General features: G+C 39.7%; 1 protein-coding gene across 2 annotated transcripts in view; it reads left to right on the forward strand.

Moving 5' to 3' along the window:
* LOC108033172 (inactive dipeptidyl peptidase 10) overlaps nt 1-20865 on the forward strand; it is a 56594-nt gene that overhangs the window by 23526 nt on the left and 12203 nt on the right. The window contains exons 1-2 of one of the 2 annotated variants that reach the window (XM_017107405.3): nt 11963-12167; nt 16739-16868. The exons of the other annotated variant lie outside the window; for it this stretch is intronic. Coding sequence (XP_016962894.1) covers nt 16749-16868 — 120 coding nt within the window. The 5' untranslated portion in view covers nt 11963-12167; nt 16739-16748. Of the gene's footprint in view, nt 1-11962; nt 12168-16738; nt 16869-20865 lie in introns of those variants that run through there. 2 annotated transcript variants of the gene reach the window in all.

Consider the following 20865-nt stretch of genomic DNA (forward strand, 5'->3'; position numbering starts at 1 on the left):
TTTGTAAAGGGGAAAACATCCAACAAAAATTTCGTTAGTCAAATTATTTATTTATTTATATAAAATTATAATTTATTTTATGTTTGCTTAGTTAACTTTTAAATTTACTATTACGTGACGAGTGGATTTTTTGATGGAAACTTTTAACTAATTTATTTTTAACCCTTTATAACACCTTTCATACTATACAAGCAGTTAGTTTACTATGGTTAAATTCATTCTTAACCTTTTTATAATAACGTGTTCCATCAGAGTAACTTTCTTATTTTAAGAATATTCAATGCCCTTTATCTCTTCATATGCGTATATAGAATACAGAGTTTTTGCTTATTTTACTAAAATAAATAATTTACAAAAACACCACGGTTTTAAAGCGAACTTATAAAAGTTTCTAAAATTATGCAACAAATTATTTCGAAAATGTACACTTTAAGTCCTGGATTTTTGTAATAATTAACTTTTTTTAATTTTAAATAATGTGGAAGTTTTATTCTAATGCTTAGCACACTGTTACCAAACTGGCAGCCTAGTAATTCATGATGAGGAAATATTGAAGGATCGAGTTTGTTTGAATATAGTTTTAGCAACTCTTTCAATCAGTTGTAAACCAAACTATTTGTTCTACCCCACTGTGCCTCCCCCGCCGCGGACCGCACACGTGTGTCCATTCATTTATTTGGCCAGCGATGGCATGTCCTGAGTGTCCTGGCCCGACATGTCCTTCGACTGATGTCAGAGAAGCTTTTAGTGGCCACAAATCAGAGCGGGCGAAATTCTTTTGGCAAACAAACGGAGATTATTCAGGCGCCCCAGCTGGGCGAACAATGACGCTGTTTGCCCAGTTTTTACTAGGGGGGCGTGGCCAGAGCGCTCCCGTCCCGCCCCCGAAAGCACACCAACACACAGACTAGCATACGCGTTACAAGCGGCGCTCATTATGCTTTTCCCCAGGGGCATTATTCATTTATGCATTGCCAAAGGCGCGTCAATAAAAATTTTCCCGCTCATTAATTTTTATTGCATACTTTTTGGGGCTAGAACAAGGTCCTGTCGCTATTGCGAATAAATATGTGTGTATATACACAAGTTTGTGTGTGTGCGTGTTAGCAATTAAGCCGAACAAGGCCACAATTCGAGCCTCAAGGGTTGGAAAGTTTAATTAAACGGGGCGGGCATAACGATTATGATCCCGCATTCGGGCTGACCGACTGTCCGCCGTAATGAGTCCGCCGTTGTTGCACTCTGCCGAAATTCGCCGTCCATTAATATCCCATTGAAGTTGCAACTAATTAAGCGCGGCACAAGCGGCACAAACGGACGCCGCATAAATGGTTTCTCATTAAAAATTAATCGAAACACATGCTCCGCCCTGGTGGAGTGGCCACATTAAGTATCCGTATCCGTGCGATTTCGTGCATGTCAAGCTCGCTTTTGGCCCTGTGCCACGGCCAAATTGATGGCCAAAACGGAATGACAACACATCAAAAGAGCACTTGTCGTAAATCATTCAAAATCAAGCCAAAACGCTCCTCGCGTGCCATATTTCACACTAGATTTTACGAGCCCTCCATATATTTTCCATATTTTCTTATGTTTTTAAATATTTTTTGTTTGTATGGCAAATTGTACTTTTTTAATACCTATGAATCTTAGTAGGAGCCTTTTTATATTAAGAATTATATGAGGTATACTTAGAAGCATTTCATGTAAGTAAGAAAAAATGATTTGGGAACACATTTTATTCTCCACCTGTTACAAATGTCCCATTAAAGCACGCCATAAATATACCTTAAGTAACTTACTAAGACACAAAGTCTCTACTTTTCTATTTGTATATGCTAGCCGCATATGGCTTGAAATCACTAGAGTAAGCTAGGCCTAAGCTTTGGTCAAGTTAATTTATTTGTATGAAGCAAAATCAGTCACAAATATAGTTTGTAGTACAAACACTGAGGTGCCCTAAGAAAGCTGATAAACAAAATGCCTAAAAATGTAACATATAATATAAATATAATATTTATATAATGTAATATAAAATATACAATTTAGAAAAGCGAATATCATAGTAAATTTACCTCTTAGAAAGCTAACCAAAGGATATAAAACAAGTGCAAGCTGTATATGATTTATGTGGCTCACACTCAATTGCCATAATTTAGATGCAAACGACAGAAAGGGAGGGAAACAGACAAAAAGAAAAATAAAATACGAGTGTGTGTGAGGTCACGTTTCCACAAAAAAAGAAAAACAGGAAAAGTGCATTCGGAATGAGAGTGAAATATAGGGCAAAGAAGAAAGGGGATGGATGCTGGGTTATATGTGTGAAAATTCTTGCTCATCCAGCCTGAGTTTAATTGAAAATCAGGGGGAAATGGCGTAAAAACCGAAACTGGCTTTAATAAAAGTTTTAAGTAAAAATAAGATGGCATTTAAAAGCCTTTCTTAAAAATTGCATGTTGTGGTAGGACCTTGTTTTTTTATGAAAATTGCAAAAGCAATATGATTTTAGTCTGGATGTGCGGTGAGTAAATGCTAAAAGAAACTTTCTGTATATTCATTCATCACCTTTTTTGATGATTTTAAAGTACATGCGGGTCAGTGGTGGTTTAACATATAATTTCTTAGGCGTCTAAAAGTATGCAAGAATACTACTAATAGAATAAAATCAATCGGGAAGACGACTATCCTTTATTTACTGCATACTTTAAGCCACCTAAAATGACATTTACATGTGATTACAAGCCTCTGGTGATTTATGTGACCCCTTGTTTATATTATTGGCCACACGACTTTAAAGCATGTTTGCTTTGATTTAATGAAATGCAGCCGCAGCTCAAACTTCGATTCGCCGACAATTAATCATGGTGTCAATTAGTGAAATGGAAGCCTAGGCCTTCATTGCCAATTAGAGAGCGTCGCACGAAAATGTTTACCCAGCTCCAGAAGGCAAGTGAAAGCGAAAGCAAGGAGTTCGCTGCGAAGCAGGTCGCAGCAGGACATCGGCCGCTGCAGCAGGCGAGAGAGGGTCCTGCTGCTCCTGCCTGCTTAACGAAATATGCAAATTGCCTAAAAGTATGCCACAGACAATGGCAGGCGAACAAACAACAGCATTTTGCAATTAGTGCAACTGTCAACAGGACATGGAAGACGACGAAGGCGAAGGATGAGTGTGGGTGGCTGGGCGGTTGGGCGGTTGGGTGGTTGCGAGGGATTCTGAGTGGGTGGTGGGCTGATGGGCTGAGTGACACGACAGACGAGAGCGCCATGACCAATGCAAGGTCGTGGCCCATCAACGCCATTCACTCGAGCCCTGACTCTCGGTTTCTCCGCTTCTCGGGTTCCCCGGTTCTCCAGCTCTCCGGCTCTCGGTGCTCGGTTCTCTGACCTGTCAGCCAGCTCATCATGTGGCCTAAGTGCCTTTTGGGATTCACTCGGCAGGGCAGCCGGATCATCCCGACCTCCTTGGCCGCCAGTTGGAACAGCAGCCACTTGATATTTGGGCTCCGGCTCAGATAATTTAAGTTGAAAACCAAAACAAAAGTTTGCCAAGTTATTTTTTACAGGCATATCTAAAAATGTGAAAGGGTTGGCATGAAATGGGCAGAAAAAAATTGGCCAGCATGTACATGGGCATCTACTTAGGAATTTTTATTCGGGAAGCCTCTTGCAAAGTTCAAAGATGTAATAACATTTTAATTAGGACTTTGAACTTGCAAAGCAGTATAATTTAACATTTTTACTCATCTAATTAGCAATCCAAATGAAAATAATATGTCTTGAGAAGAGGGTTTAATGATCACACAAAGCTCCAATAAATTCATATTATTTGAGGCAATAAACACACATGGAGGCTTCTTTTGAAGCTCACCTATCACTGGGTAATTCAAAATAAACTGGCTAAGACCCAACAGAATTCCTGCTAATACCAAACAATGTTGACTTATATTATCTGGGTGCTTTTACCTTCTCCCAGTCACTTTTTGGGTGGTGTGTTTTATGGCTGCCCGAGTCATGATTAATTTGGCTTTCTGTGTTTATGGCCAAACTTTAACTGGACTTGCTTTGGCTTAGCCCGACTTTCCCCTGCCACTTTCCCTGCTCCACCCATATATGTGCGACTGTATGTTTAATGCCCTCCTCTCCGTTTTGTTGTTTCTTTGCAGGTAAGCATGAAAGGACATCCTCGGCCCTAGTTGGCTGGGCCAAAAGCTGCCTTGGCACAATTTCACGCACCAGCTGGCCCAAAAACCACCCCCTCATCAGCCAAATGAAGGCAAATAGAAAGTGCCCAGCGGGGATGAGCTGGGGACGGGAAAACAGCTGATGAAAGTACTGAAAACTCTAATTGAATCTCGTGTGTGCATGTGTGTAACTGTCGCCGGGAAACCCGGAAAAACTTTCAATAGCATTTCAATTTGAGTTCCTCGACAGCACGAAACTTTAAAGTTTGCCAGGGGTGGTGGGGGATGCGATCTGCAGAGGGGATTACTTTATCTGCACTTTAAATACCATATTTACCGCTTGTGTAGTAAGTACTTTTAAGGCAAGTTAAAGATTGGGAAAATTTAAGGAATAGATGGGTAGTAATAAGTACTTTTTTCAAAAGCTAAAAATGCGAGTGGTCCCAGTGTTTAAAGCCTTTTCAATTCCCTCTCTTGTTTTTGACCAACTCCAAGGCGAGGCAATTTATCAAGGCTGCTTCCTTCGCCGAGTGAAGGTAACCGATTCCGAATCAATGCCAGACAATGATGGATAGCAGTCCTTCCCCGGGGAAATCTCGGCATCAATATGCCAAGTGTAGGGACTTTAAGCCGAAAAAAGTCGTGAAAACTCAATTAAATTGTGCAGCGCACTCGCAGCGGCTGCATAATGGCCGCACAAGCAAACACTAATGCCCACGTTCCACTCCCCGTTTTATGGCCACAAAGTCGGCAAACATTTAAAACCCCATTCAAATGGCGCCATGTGGCATTTAAGTCCCCGGAGAACCGTGTATGTGGGTGAATATGGTCCATACGTATATGGCATATAATACGCCCTCGCTCATAGACAATTAGTGGCACTCGACAATCTGCGAAAACTTTCCGCAGTTCCCCTCGCGATTTTCGCTTTGTTGGGCAAAAGAAGAGGGATTTTTCGGAAGGAAAACAAATAAGCGACGCGCTAACGATGCCATCGGAAAATTTGCTGGTAGATGGCAAATTAAATTCCCGTTAAACTGCCAAGGCCCCAGCAGCAACAAGAACAATAATAACAATAAAAATTATAATAAATTATAGATTAAAGTCCCTTCAAAGGCACGCGCGCAGGACTACGGCTTGAAATAAAAACGAAGGCACTTCGACCCAATGATACTTATTAAAGGTTATGACAGAGGGATTAGCGTTGATTTATGGGCGGTTAATAACCCTAAACGGGAGTTAATTTGTCTGCTTTTATAGCTACCTATTTATTAAATCCATTTTTTAGGTAAAACGCCTTAAATATATGTCAAAAGTTGCATGAATTGTTTATGAAATGCTCTTAGTGCAGAGTTGCAAAGTTCATTACGCATACGCAATGTTGACACATTGTGTAACACACTTAGTTGAGGCAAACTGAATTGGGCGTAATGCCTGCGGGCTGGCCAACAAGTTTAATGCTCATAAATAGTTTTCACACAATTTATTTACAAAGCGTTTAGCATAATATTTTTTGGCGCACGCGTCGTATGCGCAATGTTAAGTGTGGTTTTTATAGCATACTTTTTGGGTGAGTTTGGGAGTCTTGTGTTTTTCCCAAATGTTTGTATTTATTAAGGAAGATTTTATAATGAACGCTTAGTTTTCTAGTACATTTTTGAAAGAGGCTTTGGGGGTGCTTCCGTATACCATTTGGTCACATCCCCAGCCCAATATGCCATGGGAATTACAAAGGAGGCTGGGCGAAATGAGTATCTTATCCGAGCGAAGGGAGCAGAGATCTGAGAACTGCCTAGGCCGATAAATACATGCTTATTATTCAAGTGCGCAGCCAGCTGCGACTCGCAAGATGTTACAGGTGCCACAAGCAGAAAGTCCCCCTCCTCCGCCCCAAATCCCCATTCCTACGCCCCTGTCATCCAGTTACCAGCATTTGTGTTAAGTTAATAAGGCGTTCGCCAGGGGCAGAATTGGTGGGCAGGATGGTTGGCAGGAGGGCGGTAGGCAGGCGTGGCAGTGCCTCTTCACCTGGAACTCTGCCGCAGGCACCTCACGCATGCTGAGCTCAGCAGCTCAGCCAGGTGGGGAATCCCCTGCCAGGCCCCCGCCTCTAGGAGCTGCCTAATCAACTGCCGCTTATTTATTTAACTTTGGTTTCACATTCGCCAAGCGAGCAGAAGCAATGTGCTTAACTTTCTGGTTACCGGTGAGTGCACTCGGAAATAAATAAATAAATTAATTAAATAAATTTTATTTTCAAAAATTAAAACTTAAAAAAAAAGTAGTCCTTAATCTAACAAATATTTTAGAAGGCAAATTAAAATTATTTCCCAATATCTCATATTTTATGGTATGATTTCATAGGGCGATAGTCACAATAATGGCAGAAGTATTATAAATAATATGACTTGGCTAACACACTAATATTAAATGTGATTGCAACATTGATTAAACGTTTATATTAACCAGTATTTTAAAAACCTTTTTAGTTTCAATATGGGCATTTGAGAATTGTATATTTCAAAATATATTTTTATTCATTGCTATGTTTATTGATTATAGTATTTAGATATCGACCTTTTTTAAGCAAGTTTGAAAAGATAGAGAATATAATAAAATAAACTAGAGAGCATTAATTAAAAATTCCTTTATATAAGCATTAATTTACTTTACTAGGAATGGATGAAATAATTGTTTAATTTTTTAATATATACATTTATTTGCTACAAATGAAAGTTTAATTGATTAATTTTAGTCCAGGAAATACACCTAACTCTCCTTTTTATAAGAGTGTAATACCTATAAGTCAGGGACAATTCAGCGAACCTTCCTGCCCCTTTTTCTCCCACCACAGACTCAGTTAAGTCATCAAGAAATTCCATTTGATTTCACTCGACTTGAAATTGGGAAAAAGAATGCAGATAGTCTATTTACTGTTTAAGGCGAAAACAAATATAAATTCAATTTGCGTCTGGCTTGCATTCAATTATGTATAAACATATATTCGTAAATGCGTGCTCAGCAATTAATTTAATATTTGACAAATATTCGATTACACATTTAACACACAATTAACGCTGATTAAACAGGAATTAAAATGGATTTGCGCAGACAGGCGTTTTAAATTTTCATTTTTCTGCAGCACAAATTGTTTGCTGGGTTCAACTTTAACTTTGCGAGAAAATTGCGAGGGGGAGTGGCACATAGGGGGAGGCCTGGTTTTTCTTTTCATTTTCCCCGTGCTTAATGTGGAAACTTACTCATGTAAATGAAAAAACGCAGGTGGCAAAACTTTTTTGCTCACCTACACAGAGACAAAGAGGGCCTCGCGAGGTGGTGTGTGTGGGGGTGTGTGTGGGGAGGTGGGTGTGGGGTTGTTTTCCCTGTGCTTGTATTGGCACTTGTATTTACATGATATTTAGAAAACACTCTCTCCAAAGTTGGGGCTCAGCATAAGGCATAAGACAGCCAGGACTCGAACATAAATTAACTTGGCTCCCCGTCTCTTTCTCCCTTTGTCTACTCATCTCTCTCTTTCTCTCTCCTCTGCTGCCCTAAGCCCTGTTTTGGTTGCCCCTGTTTTATTGCCTCTTTTGGCCGCATTTCCTATGCGCATAGCAATGTGGCATTAATTTAATTTTAGTTGCAACAAACTTCAAACTTCCATTCTCCAACGCGCTCAAAAAATTCAGCTTCTCGTCCAAATTGAATTCCTCTTTGATGGCCAACTGCATTCGATTATGGCCAAAACCGAAACCGAAACCGAGCGAATAACGATTAAGGAAAAATGGCTGCCATTTTGTGCATTTTAAAAATCCCCATAAAACTGCTAAATAAATATCTATCTTTTCGTGCGTTTATTTTAGCCATTAAAACTGTCAAAATAAATATTTAATTCCATAAATGCCCAAACAAGCGTTTGTTTTAGTAAAAAAATGTTATGTCAACTGAATAGCTTTATGATAAAAATAAAAAAATGTAGAAAGTTGCAGAAAAAGGGATGGAAAAAATAAAATTGCAATTTCTTAATGGAAATGGAATTTGCTTTTATAAAATAAACAATAAAATTGAATTTAGGTTTAGTTGAAATTAAACGATGGCAAAAATATAGGTATCCAAAGATTGGTTTGCTTAAGGTTATCCACTAAAAAAAATAAAAATTAAAATCAATTGTTGATAATGTTTTACTTTAATTTTTGACTTCAAATTCCACGCGGTCATGGAGTTATTTTGGGCCCTCAGTGCGCTCTTGGCCACTTGAGAACTTTGCCTTGATTACTGGGTTGTTCCATAAACATGAGCACATATTTATGCATAGCATTTATACACATACATGCGATCGCAGTCCGTCCACGGCTGCATAACAATATTTGCATGGCCGTCGAGCATTACCAGGCCCCTTCGGAAAATGGAAAACAATGCCCCAATGCCAAGGCACCCTTCCAGCCGACTAGTTACATGTGTTGATTTGGCCAGTTTTGCTATTTTGGCCAATGGGTTTGGGGCCGAAAACGCGGCCCTGTGGTCGTGCGGTTATTAAACATGTTTACCACAAGCAACCGCAGCAATGTGAGTGCCTCGGAAAAACAATAATCCAACTGCTGATGTTGATTTTCCCTCGTTGTTGTTGCTGCGTGCGCCTGCATGCTGATTTCCGTTTCCTGTTTACGAGCCCACACCAACACACACGCACTGCGGCGGCGGGGAAAGCGTGTAAATATTCAGGGGCATTTTCCACAATATGAGAACGCCATTTTTACGGCATACATTTTTAATAAACCCCTATCCCAGCTGCAGCCCTTCAAGGCGTCTTTAATTCCACACCCCGTACATCCGAATCAAAGTGCAGCCAACTTCACAATAATAGAAGTGCCTTTTGTGGGCACTATTTAATTTTAATTAGGCTTAAATAAGCTATTTGCTATTCCTGCTATGCAGAGAATTTTGCATTATGAAGACTCCGCAAATATTTTTACACTGTCAGCGGCGCAAATGTATTTCCTTTCGAAAATGAATTCAACTTTAAATATTTAATGCTCATCCTGAAATACTCCTTTAAATTTGGTTCCGTATTCACATTTATTTCTGAGCGAAAAAAATAAAAATAGTGATTATTTCTGATTTTTATTTTTTTGATTTAAATAAAACTTTATTTTTTCGCTCAGAAATAATGATTATTTTTAGATATGAGGTTCTACTACTAATATTTTGAACTCGCCTGTACTTACCCTCATTCATATATGCAGAGGTAGCTGCGGCTGTGTGCGTGTTGCCATCGATAAATATAAATATGCTCTTGAGAGTTGGTCACCGGAATCTTTATATCTCTCACTTCAACGCCTCCATTTTCGTGTCTGGTTTCCGTTTCCCCTCGGTTCTTGTGTTTTACATGCAGACGCAGAAACACCTGCCACCAGATAAAATGGGTGGTCTTAAGCTTTGAATTACTGCAGAAAAGGTGTCAGAATGTATTACAAAAAATGTGTTGAATTTATTACCTCTTAAAATTACAACTACAGGAAGCTAAAGTTTTTTTAATAATTGTTTTTTAACTGCACTTTTCCATAAATTAAGTATAATCCAAGCACTTACCCTCTTTTGGATGCGTGTTTTATTAAACCCCTATTTTTTGTATAGCCTCCCGAAGCCATCTGCTTTATAGATTAAAGACTTCATTGGGAGGCACCCTGTTCGGCAGCTGGTGTTTATGGCCAACTGCTTTGGCAGTTACATCTGTTATTTGTTGCCATTCCGCCTGTCGATGGCGATTATTGTAAATCAACTTTGAGCCAAACCAACTTGAAGTGGCTGTAACACTTGTTGTAGCTCCTATTTCTCGTTGTACACGCGGCGCTCGCCACGTTGTTGTCACATCTGTAATCGCATTGGATATCGCATTAATTTTGCAACGTTTCCACGCCACTGCGACAGGACGAAGGAATAAGCAGAAAAAACGCTCGTGCAGAGAGCAAAATAAATGTTAATCGAGTTCTTGGGACTGACAGTCGATTGAGGTGAGCCCGAATTGGATTGGTTTATGTGCTCAGGCTGGCTTTGCATCATGGCCGACTGCCTGGGCGCCCTGCCATCTCCTAAGCGCCCTTTCGAACGTACATCCCCCTGTCAGCGGTTTGTCCTTGCGGTTGCCGTGCGGCTTTCGAATCCTGCATTTGACATATGCGGCGAATTGAAAAGCACTCAAGCCAGCAGGCGCTGCTGCGTAAGCAGTTTTGGCCACAAACCACCGACCACCCGCCCCCATTTTCCGCTCTGGCGGTACCATCCGCATTCCTCCCACTGTACAGCATTAATTTCTCTGCGGTCAAAACTTATTTGGGGTAATATTCAAAAAGGAGGATGACCCCAGAAACTGTTAAAAGCTCGAGCGTGGATTTTGTGACTCCAAGTCCGCGCTTTGTGAAAAGTTTACAAGGCCTGAAAAAAGATTACAAGAGCTTCGCTGGGGCACAAACTTTATCATCAAAAGGCTTAAATAGCTTTGGAAGGAATCTAAAATCTATGAAAAACTGTTGTGACTTTTTGAAGCTTTTTGGGGTTTTCGCAAATAGGGCTTTTTAGGGCTTAGCTTTCTTGGTCCTGAGCTTTTCATGTTTCTTTGGGCTTAGCAAAAATTGTGTTTAAATAAATAAAAAGCTGTAAAATTTTTGCGTAAAAATAAAGTTTTAATAGGTATTTTGCATTATTTTCAGTTGTTAACTAAAAAACAATACAAAATCCTAAATAAAATTATATCCCCACTGAATTAAAGATTTCTTAGCTTTTTACAATAGTAAATTCATTCTATTTCTACATTAAAATCACGTAATAAATAAACCATAGCTTAAAATTTTACATAGATAAGTGGAAAATAATGATGAGAATTGATAACAGAATTTGGTAAGGCTTAAATAATTTATAATAAATAACAGAAAATAGATACTTTTTCGAAAGCTCAGCATTGGCTTTAAAAAATTAAAATAAAATGGTTAAAAAGCTTTGAAGTTTTAAACTCTCCTAAACTTAGTTTTGATAAGATGGACATTTCCTGGCGCAGAAAATGATACTAAAAACTTGATTAGGCTAAAATAATTATGGTTTTCTATAAGGCTTAAGTTTCTAATAGCACGATATATATTCTTCTTGTAAATCTTATCCTTTTAAAAATTGTAAAACAAAGTGGTTTTAAATACATTGAAGCTTGCATCCATACCAAACTTTTTTTTAAGTTATGAACATTATCTGAAAAGTAAATGCTAACAACAGTTGGCTAGGCTAAAAGAATATAACCTTTCTAGAGGCCTAAAGTTTCTCATACATATTAAATGCTCCACTTAAAGCTTAACGTTTGCTTTTTAAAATATCAATACAAAGCGGTTTAAAAACATTGAAGTTCTGAACCCTGGTAAACATTTTTTCGAAAAAGCATGGACATTTCCTGGAAAATCCTAGCCAGGACAATAAAAGCTTTTCCCTTCGATCAGCTGTTTTTGGGGGCAACATCTTTTGGCGCCCAAAACACGCGGGAGTGTGTGTGTGGGTGCGTCCGTGTGAGCTGCTGAAAACGTAAACAATAACAACAAAGGCGAACGCCCGGCCCACTTACGCACACTAGTGCGCACGGACACCGACACAGGGAACTCCACCAACCCACACACACACACGCAAACAGGCACACACACGCAGACGCAGCAGAGAAATGGCGGACGGAATTTACCGTTTGTTTCGCTCCGCCATTGAGTTTTTGGCATTCAGTTTCGTTTTCACTTTCAGTCGTCGCTTGACTTCCGCACGGAAGCGTTCGCTCTCTCGCGTTCGTCTCTCTCTGTCCCCGCACTCGACTCTCTCCGTCTCGTCACTGCTGCCGTTGCTGCTGTTGTTTTGGTGGTCACTATTTCGCACAGTGTAGCCCAGGAAAATGTAATCAACTCAAAGAACAGGACCGCAAAAAACAGAGAGTATATTGTGACAAGAAATCATCCATTAAAGGTGGGAAAAGGGGGAAAGTTGCTTGAAGGAAAGTGACAACAAACACTGGGCCCCGAACAGCTGTTGTTGTTGCTGCTGGCATCACTGTGTGTGTGTGCCGAAGCATGTGTGTGTTACGCCATTTAACCCCTCCCCCGAATTATCCCTCTGTTTAGCTTGCTCAATGAAAGCAAAACAATCGACACAGAAAAGAGAGAATGAACGAAAAACAACAAATGAATAACCATTAAAAGTGCACTGTACAAAAATGGTTGATTTATAAAAATATTTTATTTAATTTACCATTTTACTGTGTTTTTGCTTTAGAGTTTTTGGGTTTTACTATTTCAAGGCAACAATCTTCACCCAATAAATGATCTTAATGAATAGAGAAGAATGAACGAAGAACCACAAATGAATATTCATTAAAAGTGCACTGCAACAAAACATTTGGTTTATTGAAATATTTAAGTTAATTTACCATTTTGCTGTGTTTTTGCTTTAGAGTTTTTGGATTTTACTATTTTAAGGCTCAATAAATGTTTTTAATTAAATAGAGAAGAATGAACGAAGAACAACAAATAAATAACCATTACAAGTGCTCTGACACAAAATAGTTGGTTTATTGAAATATTTAAGTTAATTTACCATTTTGCTGTACTGTTGCTTTAGAGTTTTTGGTTTTTACTGTTTCAAGGCAACAAACTTCACTCTATAAATGTTTTTAATTAATAGAGAAGAATGAACAAGGAACAACAAATGAATAACCATTAAAAGTTCACTGGAATAAAGTATTTGATGTATTTAAATATTTTAGTTAAAGCATTCAAGTCATCTGTTTATGGTATTTTTATTCTAGAGTCCTTGGATTTCACTAAAACAACAAAAATGACACACTAAATGTTGTTTATTAACCATTAGAAAGTTCACTGCAACAAAATATTTGATTTATTAAAGAATTTCAGTTAATGTATTCAAGTAATCTAGATTAAAAGTGTATTTATGGTTTAGAGTTTTTGGAGTATACTACTTCAAAACAACAAACATCACTCGATTAATATTCCTAATGTTTTATAAAATTGTATTATTTAAATTAAATATATTTCAAAGAAATTGACTTTAGTACTGTGTTTATTGTGTTATTTTTTATTTAATTATTAGTGGGTTATTTCACTCATATATTTTCAATAAATAAAACTTATCATTTTCTAAAAAAAAGGAAATAACACAAGAAAATGGTTTAAACAATAGAACAAATGAGAAGAACATGTTTAAATTGTTAGATGGATTATCATTTTTTTTTTTAAAGGGATCAGATTAAAAATGTATACCTATGAGTGACAGTAGGTCCTGAATTATTTAAACACAATTGTGAGGCATCATATTAAACAAGTTAAAATATTGTTAAAATGTTTTTATAGTTAAAAAAAACTATTTAACACAAGAAGAACAGCTAGCTGCGGCAAACCAAATTAAATATATGTTCAAATTTATTTATAAAAAAACTTCCTGAATCATTTGTAAAAAAGGAGAGCCTCTGTAAATTACAAAAAACCAACTGCAAAAAGTTTTAGAACAAAGCAGCTAGTACGAAGAGAATATAAATTGTATTTAAAACGTACTAAACTTCTGACTGAAATTGTATGATTACCATGATATAAATTTAAATAACACAAACTATCATTATAAAAATTCCCCTTGAAGCTTGAATGGATAAAGAGAAGATAATTAGTTCTGCCTCTTCCCGATTATTCACAGTGCACCTAAGTATATGTGCGTGGCAGCCACATAAATCCATGTGGACATTTTTAATTTCCTGCTGAACGGCGAGCGGAATGCAAACAAACAGCTGACAAACTGGCGAACTGGCAAAGTGTGTCACTGGCCGTGCTCATATCGTCGGGCTGCAGCAGCTGTTTATAGTGCATACCCTGTAGATAGATAGGTGCCACCCCGATACACCCCATCCTGGGCGCAGAAGACAAAAGTTTGCCCAACCTAGAGCCGAGTGCTGTATATTTTGCTGGCTTTGCCGTCTTCTTTTTGCGCCCCATCTTGGCCCACTGGCAGCTCTCCTTTTGGCCATGTTCTGTGTTTGCACACAGCTTCAGAGCCTGTCTGTAGTGCGGTGTGTGTGCTTGGCATTGATATATGCCAGTGCCTGGCTAGAGCCGAGCACCAGAGATTGGCCGCTGATAGGGCAGGCGGATGAGCTCGGGGATAATACTGGGTTCAGGCTATTATCTCAATTTCGCAATGCACTCTGGAGCGGAGAAACATCTCCAGCAGGTCCGGCACATCGGAATTTTAAAGCCTTGGCTTTGCTTCAAGCTCACCTTTTCATATACAGAACTGCAGAGTTCCACTGAAATCATAGATTCAACTATGCCAAACCGAGCTAGTTGAAACAATTGGGAGCATCTGAGCGCTCTGCGGGAAGTATTTAACCTTTGAAAACTTTCCGACCTGGCCAAATTTCCGTTGAAGAATACTTGCCAGAATTATATTTCCCTATTTTACAAGCGGAAACTTTCTTGGCTCACTAAGAACACGCCCGCCCCGCAGCTGGCCAAATAGTTTCCTCTTCCTGCCGCCAGTCAGGGCGAAAAACAAGCTGGCGAAGACTCAAGAAGAGTGTTCAAGGCCAGCACAGGCAAGGGTTTAAATTGAGGGCCTCAGAAACCAAATTGATTGCCCCGAAAAAAGGCGAGGAAATCGAAGGAGCAGGCCAAAGTGAAAGCGAGAGCGAAGGCGAAGGCCTGAGTAAGCAAGTGACCAGCCACATCAATCATACGCAGCGTTGTACGTCGGCCAAACATTTGCATAGGCTCCTGCCCACTTGACCGCCTTTTCACTGCCGAGCAATATGCAAATTGCAGCTGTGGGCCAAGTTCCTCCCCGGCTCCCCAAGTTCCCCCCCCCCCCCCCCCCCCCCCCCCCCCTCTTGCGAACAGCTGGCGCTGCTGAAGTTTTCCCAGTTTTATGCTAATACTTTCGGCAAGAGTTCCCCTCGCCGCCTCACATGTGCCGCCCCCACTGGGTAATTCAATTCTTTTTTGGCTTTCTGCGACTAAGTCGTTTATCTGGCACCAAACACTGCCGGCAAATTGAATCAACAGCTTAAAGTTACGGGATAGCACATTATAGTACATTATAATCATTGCGTCGGTCGCATTATGCGGACGCGTTCAGGTTAAGTCGCTTGACATCCCCGCGATTATGCAAATTTCGCCGGCCGGGAAACAGGGGTCAGGGGGAAGGGGCGCCGCAATTTATTGCCCAAAATGCCAAGGTTTTGGGCCCGAGGATTGCATAAACAGCTCATTAAGAGACACACAACCGGAAACACGCACACAAAGACGGCATTAGGCGGGAAAAATCTTGGAATCGCCGGCCAAGGGGGGCGGCTAAATCTTTACGACGCACATCTCTAATTTAGATAATGCCCGGCGCACAACATGGCGTATGTGTGTCCAAAAGTCAGGCCGGGAAAGCCGACAAGCCAGCACTGCGAGAAATCACTTTTAGTGCTTCCAGGTCACCGAAAAAGGTGTTCAAAAGTAGGCAACACTAGGTTTCTTATATTTTACTCTGCACATAGTTAAACTTTTCATACTAAATCGTTTTGTAGCAATGAAATTAATAAAGAAATTTAAAAATGGAAAGGATTAGTTTTCTAAACCTAACTAACATCTTAAATAAATAAAAAAAGAAATACGAAATAAATATTTTAAGAAAATATGTTCCTCGCACTTGTATTATAAAGTAACTATCCTTAATTAGCCTGCTATAAAATATTTTGTGCCAAGAAAACTTACTATTTTGTTTTAATTTATGTTTTGTGTTTGTGTTCCTCTTGTGTTAATAATCTATTTATATTTTATAATATATTTATTATTAATTTATTTCATACAACAAAATGTAATTTTTTTAACTTTAACTTCTTTTTTCTTCTGAGAAAACGTACTATTTACGTTTTGTTTATGATTTCAACCTAATGCATGCTGTAATATGTATTTATTTAAATATCTATTTATATTTAACAAAAAATAACCCAAACAGATTACACATTTGCGTAACATATAATATTTTGTTTTAAGGAAACTTACTCCTTGAACTTTTTGCCTACCAATTCTGCCTGTGTACCTTTAATGCAAGCTATTATATGTACTTACTTAAATATTTATATTATATTTTTAAATATTTATATTTTATTTTTATCAAACCTTATTTCACACATCATACATTTTCATACTTACACCTGCGTAACATATAATATTTCGTTCCAAGAAAACTTACTCCTTTCGCTTTACTCATAATTTCTTCCTGTGCACCCCTAATGCACGCTATAATGGCCATTTTTATTTGATTAATGAGGCAAAAGCAACAGCAGCAGCTGGAGCAGCCGAGGGCCTGGCCAATTCATGGCCAAAAGGCGGGGGCTTTTACGTCTAAGAGCTGGCAACAGTTTGGCAGTTCTCAGCGGCCCAGGCAGCCTTCCGCCATCCGACTAATAACCATCTCATCGTCATCCCCGCCCGCTCATCTCCCGCCATCTCACCTCGCGACGGGTCCCAAATAATCGGCTGCAGCCTCATCATCATGGTGGAGATACAAAAGCCGCACTCGGCCCTGAAGCGGCCATCGCTGAAGCGGGAAACGGTCGTTGTTAACAACAGTGCGCCGACCATCAAGAAGGTGACTCTGGTGCCCAAGGATGAGGTGAGAAATGGATTTATCTCGAGCCACAGAGAAAGAGCCCCGAATTCCGGCTAATTTGCAACATTTGCTGTGGGAAGAGAACATATTTCCTGGAAATTATTAGATTAACTGCGGCAATTTATTGCTTAATTACTCAAAAGAGCCATTTTAATTTCGCACAAGCATTTTAATAGCTATAAACGATACTGGATGGGTATTGATTTTGGCCTGCATTTATACCAAAGATTTGTTGGTAGATTATAAAAATTATATATTCCTGAAATGCGCTTTCCTTGCCCATCTAAATCATTTCCTTTTTAACTCCATTGAAGATCAGTACTTCAACAATTGGTTGCCACATCATTTTTGCCACATTCGACACCAAAGTCTGTCGGGGCCCTGGAATATTCTGGCCAAGTTAATTAAGTATGCAAATGCCTTGCCTTTGTCTTTGTCTCCGAGAGGGAAAATGCGGAAAATGCCTAGGACCTGGGCACGACTGGAAGGGATTAGGCGGCTTCCTTTTTCTAGGCTCATATAATTGCTTTCAGACGCCGCAGATATGGTCCTTGATCCCTTCTTGTGTCGCACAGTTTCGGCATTTCAGAATTCATAAATAAAGCAGGAACGGCCTTGCGTCCGCCTTCGGATTTCACAGTTTATAAATTTCCAAATTATACACTCCAGCCCAAGAGCGGGTAATTGAGTGGGAGTGGGCCAGCCCGGCGTTCGATTGGCATTTCATTATTTCGGGTCTGGCCGTAAATAAAACACAAACTCGATTTGCCATATCGATTGCCAAATCGAGAGTCCTGCGGCAGTGCCATCAAAAGCAGCCGCCTCCTGGTTTTTCACCGCTTTCCCCGCCCCTGCGCTTTCCGGCAAATCTTTTGCCATAAATAAGTGGTCCGTAACGTCGCTTGCTGCCCTTTATTACCAATTTTCTTTTCATTTTTCCGTGCTTTTTTGAGTCGGAAGCAGCGGACATAAATTAATAAAATAAAATACAAATAAAATTTATAGCGCTGAGCAAATAATTGAGCAGTTCCCCTCGACTGCGGGCTGCCCGAATTTAATTTGTTCCACTGATTCACTTTCCCGCCCCTTTCCCAGTTGTCAAACTCGTTTTAACTCTGCTAACTTTCTGGGCTGGCGACAAATGGGGGAAAAGTTTTCCCGGAGCTGATTACGGCCGCTCAGAGGGTTAAGGGCCCCGATTCGCTTTTAATTATCCTCATTTGCGAAATGTGACCGGGCTGTGAAAATTTGCGTACAACCCGCCGGCTTTTGGGCATTGAAAAGGATTTAAGCGGGCAATCGATGGGTTGCTTGAGACAAGCAATTCGAACAGATAGGGAGCCACGCCCTCGCCAAACTTCGATCCTAAATCAGACACATGTTTCCTCGTTCCACCTCCTCCTCGACTCGCCCAACTTTCTCCGGTGTCCATGAAGTTCTGCTGCAATTTGCGGCCACGATAAGGCGTTGGCGATGGCCGAAGTGAAAGGCAGCGCAAACTTGGATCAATAAATAAAAGTAGACAATAAATTTTGCATGCCGGGCAAAAGCGGCGATAAGCATAAAGTCCGGGCTCCGGATGGGTAGAGTTCTTACCCCTTCATTAATAATTGTCAACCATGAGCCACGCATGGGGAACTGTGGGCCACTGGGTGGCTCTGGTCACCGAATGAATGGGCCAAGCGACCCAAAGTCCATCATAATGACATAAGTTTCGCTCCGTGTGTGCGAGTGCGTCCATGTGGGCAGTAAAACTTTGTGTACCTTCCTCCATTACTCCTTACCCCTACGCACCCCCTTTCCATGTATCTTCTAGTGTACGGGAAAAAATATTACACTTCCTTTTCAACTACCGTCATTTATTTTAAGTTTGGATTGGATGAAATTATGTAAATATATTGTTTTTAATAAAATATATTATCTGTCTGTCTGTTTATAAGAAATTCACCTTTCTGTTTTGGAAAAAGAAATTAATAATGGTCTTGAAATTGTTATAATTCTGTAAACTTTGTGTAGCTAGAGGTAAAATAATATTTTTGTAAGCTAACAAAAATCTCAAGTTTTGGAAACAATTTATAGGATTGTACACCTATAACAGGGTAAATCCCAAATTAAATTTAAATGAAATTATTCAAATATATTTCAAAAAGTATAAATGATATTTTTGTGTTTCCTATAGGAAATTTACCTTTTCAATCCATGTTACTCAAACAATATTTTAAATGGTCTTGGAAAATGAAAAGCAAACACTAAAAAATATTTTTAATCAATTTTGTGTAATTTATATACTTTAATGGTTTTCAAAAGAGGAAAGTAATCCTCACTTCTCTCTTCTTATTAGCCCCCTTTCCATAAGTCTCTTGCTAAAAGAAAAAGCAAGTTACATTTCCTTTTTAACTAACATTACTCTTCTCATGTTTTGGAAATAAATTATTGGGTTCTACACCTTTAATAACGTTTATAAGTTATTTAATATATGATAGAAAATTAAATCTATAAGAAATCCCATTACTTAAATTCAATTCCGTTTACCTATAATCTCTTGAAGAGAGGAAAGTATATATTATAATTTCTTTTTTTATACCGGTCCACATGCCTTTTTTCCAGTGCAGCATTCCGACATTCTCCGCTTGTGCCTTCAATGTTGCAAATGATTTTTTCCGCCGGCCCTCACGGGACCCATTTCGAATGCTTCCCAGTGCCCCACCGCGTTTTCTATATCCACTGGTTTGCGTAATATCTGCGCCTATTTCCGTCTTCCTCGGCCCGGGGCTACAACTTTTCCTGTGCAATTTCTAATTAAAAGCCGGCAGTTAGTTGGGCGCTGACAGCCGAAAAGTATGGATCAACACGCCTGCCCAAGGCCCCGGATTCGCTGTTGGCTTAAAAGTCGATTTATATTAAGATTGAGTGCGAGCAGTGAAGGCTTCGAGGAGGGAGACAATGCACTTTGAAGTAAAAGAGTAGATAAGTACTTCAGGCCTGAAAAGTATTCTAGAACAAAACATTGCTTACTGAAAACTGAAAATAAATAGGCATTAATCACCCGGGCGAGCGAAAAATAAGGCACAAAGTCCAGCTCAGGGGCGTGAAAATGATTTATAGCATACTTACTGGGGCCACCTTTCATTGCATCCTGCGGAGTGTCCATTGTGCGGCGGAAGGGTTCATAATTTCGTCCTTTGACAAGTGGCCTCGAATCTTATCGTGGGGCAGCAGCCGGCGACTAGACCAGCCCAATCGCAGCTGCCGCCACATATTCGTCATTGTTTTTCGCCCAGCCTCCGGAAATCCAATTAAGCACTTGACGACCTGCGGACGGACGGACGGACGGACGGACAGCCGGAGAATTAAATTCCCCCGAATTGCAGCGCACTCAAATTCCCGCTCTTTGGCGGGGTTTCGTGGGTTCGGTGGAAAATGTTTATGGTGGGCCATAAAATGCAGCTGGGAAAACCGCCACATTGTCTCACACATGAATTTTGGAACAAGGACACAAACCGCTTTTATGCAACACTAAAAGCCCCATAATAGTTGCACTAAAATATTTACCAACTCTTATCTGGCTGAAGGATATTTTAAATATAATAAAATCTGTGGAATATTTAAGGCAAGCCCCACAAAGTTCCATTTACAAAATACTTATAAAGGCTTATGGTTAATGATTGCAGCTTTAAGCTTACTTTCCACTTAATCCATCACAATCACTTGTACAAGTTTCCCCCTTCATTGTTATTTTTCGTCATTTTTTGTATAATTAGTTGACCTTGCTTTATTTTTCCAGGCAATTTCATTTCTTCCCTCGCTGGCCTCTATTTATTTTTTCCCCCATCATATTTTTTCATCTCTGTTTCCGATGGGGATCGAACCTCCTTTGTGCTAGGTAATTATTTGCCACGGCAAAATAAAATGGTTAGAGCAGAACGTGGGGTTTTTATTGGGAAAAGAGTAATCCTGCAGGGGAGTTATCAGCCGTGGAGAGGCGGGCGTCCGCAGACCG

This window comes from Drosophila biarmipes, chromosome X (genome assembly GCF_025231255.1).
Source record: "Drosophila biarmipes strain raj3 chromosome X, RU_DBia_V1.1, whole genome shotgun sequence".
NCBI lineage: Eukaryota > Metazoa > Arthropoda > Insecta > Diptera > Drosophilidae > Drosophila > Drosophila biarmipes.